General features: G+C 35.6%; 1 protein-coding gene across 1 annotated transcript; it reads left to right on the forward strand.

Moving 5' to 3' along the window:
• The first annotated feature begins 415 nt into the window (after positions 1-415).
• Positions 416-3,428, forward strand: LOC149265936 (WRKY transcription factor 6-like). The gene is made up of 5 exons (XM_089394330.1): positions 416-638; positions 723-872; positions 978-1,325; positions 2,499-2,612; positions 2,722-3,428. Exons 1-5 carry the CDS (start codon positions 612-614, stop codon positions 2,977-2,979), a joined length of 897 nt encoding a protein of 298 aa, XP_089250456.1. The 5' UTR covers positions 416-611; the 3' UTR covers positions 2,980-3,428.
• The last annotated feature ends 654 nt before the right edge of the window (positions 3,429-4,082 follow it).

The raw sequence follows: 4,082 nt of genomic DNA on the forward strand, positions 1-4,082 counted from the left end.
ATTTAAAAATAGTTAAAAAGTACATAATGTTTTGGATAGAAAGTGATTTGTGTTTTAAAGTATTATAAAATTATAATTTCAATTTAAAAATAGTTAAAAAGTACATAAGTTCTTAGATAGAAAGTGATCCGTGTTCTAAAATATTTTTTGATGCAATCACTAAATCAATTTCCTTTTAGGATATATGATTGAAAATATAATCTTACCAAACTTAAAAAAAATAATTAAAAAAAACTGCATTGCATAGATCAACTGAGTCAGCTACCATATTGAGTCAATCCTCTAATGCTTCTAGAGGAACTGGGAACTGACTCACTGCTGCTGGCTTGCGGATTACTGCGGGCCCGATATTCAATGAAAAAAATCTAATAATAATAGAGGCTAACAAGAACACTGACTTTATGGCTCGACGTGACCGGTCATGTGGGTTGGTAGTGACGGCCGCGGAATTTTGAGCTGAAGAATAGGAAGGGCTAATTAGGAATAGGTCGCAGGAGTTCGCATGTCCAAGGGCTCGCCATGCCAATTACGAATTTCATGACATCATACATTGATAAATATGTCGCAAAGGGCCTCTCCCCCGATTTTACTCGCAGGCAGTAAACATTTCAATGGAGATGGAAGGTCACAAGAAAACGGTATTTTCAGGGATTTTTTCACAGTTCTTTGTTTATTCATGTTTGTTTCTTGCAAACTGCATGGTTTGAAATTATTTTGTGCAGATCACTATGGTTTTGGACAAGATAAATCTCATAAACGAAGAGAATCTGAAGCTCAAGTCTATGTTGAAGGACATGAGTAGTAAATATAACGACTTGCAGATGCATATCAGGTCTCTAGTTGACCAGCGGAAGGGCTTTTGTGGAAGCCAGGTACACTATAGTATATACTGTTTTGGGAAATTAACTTGAGTTTCGGATAATTAGGTTTCATGGGTGTCCAAATTTGTTAACACGGTTCACCTTCTGATTTCGTAGATGTTCAATCCAGATCATCCAGGCACTGATGTGCTGTATGCAAAGTACTCCAAGGGTGCAGCTCTCCCCCAATATGATCAATTGGATTTGCATGAACGAGGATGTGAAAAGGACAATAAGAATGCTAAATTTATGGACGAACAGCAGCTGCCTTCAAGCAACAGGACACTAAATTACTTCGAATCGGCACCGATTGAGAATCGGATCAATTCGTCCACCGATGATAGCCCCTGTCGTCATAAGAAGCCGCCGAAGCCGCCGAACAAGAAGCATCACGTTCTGAGCAGGAGATTGACGGCCGTCCCCAAGAAGATAGTATCTGTGCGGACAGAATCTGAGCCATCCCTGGTAATGATCGATTTTTGTTATGTAGAATTTATGTGAACAACCCTAAACCATCTAAACACTTTACCATTATTTATTGGGTTATTGTGCTATTATCATTAGGGTTGGGGATGTATTATTGCTGGATAATATATTTGCTTAAATTTAATAGTGAATATGCAGAGCTCAACATTAATGAGTCAATAGCGTAGTAAATATTTGTGGTTATTTATTGTGTTATTAATTTATTAATGAGAGGTCACTGTTTATACTAACAGCTTGATAATGTACTTGCTTTTGCTTAAATTTAATGGTGGATATATACAGCTCCAAAGTATTAATAAGTTAATAACACAGTAAATATGCATCAGGAACTTGGCATTTACATCTAAATTTAGATGAATTGGCTAGTATCTATATTCATACCAGTATAAATTGAATTTAACTTAACAAAATTTGTAAAATAAAAAAAAAATTAATAGAGAAAAATAATTAATAAAAATTAATTAATTCTATTCATATATTAAAAAAATGATAAAAATACAATTACCATATATTCTTTATAATTATACATAAAGTAATATAGTAGTGGATCCAGAAACTTGACTTAAAAAACTGCCATTAATTTGCTATACAGTTAAAACTCAGACATGCTCTTATGGAGTTCTCTTTGATGATAACAACTAAATTTACAAATATATACACTACTACTCACTAGTCTAACTGAATATACAATTAAGTGTATGTTGTAGTTTTTTTCAATACATACAGCGAATTTCAATTGTGGCGCTAGTATCAAATGAGTTGAAATTTAATTAAGAAATATGTCAAAATCGAGCAAAGTCACTTATTTGAAGACACTCATGTCTATCAAATACCGACTAATATCTATATCGAATGCATCCAGTGCACTTGGGCTATCCTTAATCCAATTGTAAAGTCTGGCATGGTAGAGGAAGTAAAGTAATGGTTTGCTTTGCTGTTGCCCGGTCTGATAGATGGGGGAGAAATGAGACATCTCCAATGCAATACCGTTTAATGATTCTGAAATTTCAGAGGGATTGGTTTAAAGTGTATGATTTCTATGTTTGAAGCATGGAATCCTGTTTATGAAGTTGCAAAGCTCAATATGAGCACTGCATATATTATTGCTTTCCCACCATGTATAAAGAAAATGACCTCGCCTGTTGTAATCAGAGAAATGATGGCTGCCAGTGGCGAAAATATGGGCAAAAGATGACAAAAAGCAATCCACTTCCAAGATCTTATTACAAATGTGCTTGGGCTCCCGGTTGCCCAGTTAAAAAACAGGTTCCACCTCGTTCTTTGTAATCTGCTCTTAAAAGTCTGGTTGACTATGAAATAGATTCAAGGCCGCCTATTGATATTAATATGTTAAATCATTGAGAATTTTGAACAGGTTCAGAGATGCGCGCAAGATCCCACAATTGTAATAACAACTTACGAAGGCGAGCACACTCATTCGACTCTGAGTCCTGTGGCTATGGCTGCTAGGCGCGTTGGCGCATCAAACCAGCTCATTGGTGAGGGGAAGAATAGAGAAAATTTGGTTGAAGACAACCAATTTATACCCTGTATTGCCAGAATATCGACCTCAAGCCCGTTTCCCACAATTATTCTCGACCTCACAGAAAACCGGCCAAACTCAGGATTATAGTTGCAGGCCACACATTTAGAGGCAGGCAGCTTCCATCATTCAATTCCATTGCCTAACAATATGGGTCAGGACCACTTATCAATCATGCAGAATTCTGTACCTTCTTTAAGATCCAAACTTCAGTGCAGCTATGGCTCTCTGCTCGCTTTGGGTTCTCCAGTATAAGGGATGCCCAAGTCCCCTCCACCACCGCAATGCACTGATGGCTCAAATCAAGAGATATTTGTGTAGACTGGTGATCTCTCCGGTAAGCACCTTACGCTAGTTTCAGTATTGTCTCTACGTGTAAATAGTTTCGCTTATATCGGAAGCTGCATGCTTAAATAACTAAATTATTGTTACTTTTCAAAACAGTGCTATTTTTAACGTATTTGTAAGCCATTGTAGGCACCCTTTATATATATAGCAAAAAAAAATTAAACTAGAAGCTCCAAACTGATTTGATTTTACACGACGGTGGTCCATTGGAATATTTGATTACATTACTGTCAATTGTTGATTCTGTATCAAAACAAAGTTTTGGCAGGGACACAGATTTGATATCCTTCAACATGTTGAAGTTAAGCACGGTTGAGCATTTTTTTAAGGGAAAAAAAAGCTTTTGAATTTATATTAATAAAAACAGATAGTACATCTTACTTGGTTTTTCAATTGGTCTGTATTCAAACCTTTCTTAAAAATCAGCGTACTTTTTTTTACTACTTAATCTTATGGATCTTACCTCAAAATACAAAAAAAACTATCTTTTGACTTGCAATATGCGTTCTCCTCTTTACATTGTCTTGTAATGGTTAGTATTAACCAAAAAAGTACAGTCCATCGTACCTCGAATATCTATGAAAAAATTATGTTTCTACCGTTTATCATGGCTCCTTGTTCATATGTTGAAAAGAAAAGCTTACTATATTCTTTATCAATACTTTTTTTTATAGTAAGTTTGGTGTCTAGTTTTGTTCCCTCTAGATGTGATCAAAATTTATGTGATGGTATGTGCTCACCAACTTCATGACGTGTTTCATCCAATTGATTAATATGGGAGGATTGTTATAACCTTTCACCCCATCTACTATTCCTTTTGCATCACCTTAGACCTATATGTGATC

Source organism: Pinus tabuliformis, chromosome 6, assembly GCF_031772625.1.
Source record: "Pinus tabuliformis cultivar Carrire ecotype Pingquan chromosome 6, CPIR1, whole genome shotgun sequence".
In the NCBI taxonomy this organism is placed as follows: domain Eukaryota; kingdom Viridiplantae; phylum Streptophyta; class Pinopsida; order Pinales; family Pinaceae; genus Pinus; species Pinus tabuliformis.

Coding starts and splice junctions, on each gene's coding strand:
- LOC149265936 (XM_089394330.1), top strand. CDS start 612: ATGGAGATGGAAGGTCACAAGAAAACG. Junction 1,326..2,498: donor CAGAATCTGAGCCATCCCTG/GTAATGATCGAT, acceptor TGTTGTAATCAG/AGAAATGATGGCTGCCAGTG. Junction 2,613..2,721: donor GTTGCCCAGTTAAAAAACAG/GTTCCACCTCGT, acceptor AATTTTGAACAG/GTTCAGAGATGCGCGCAAGA.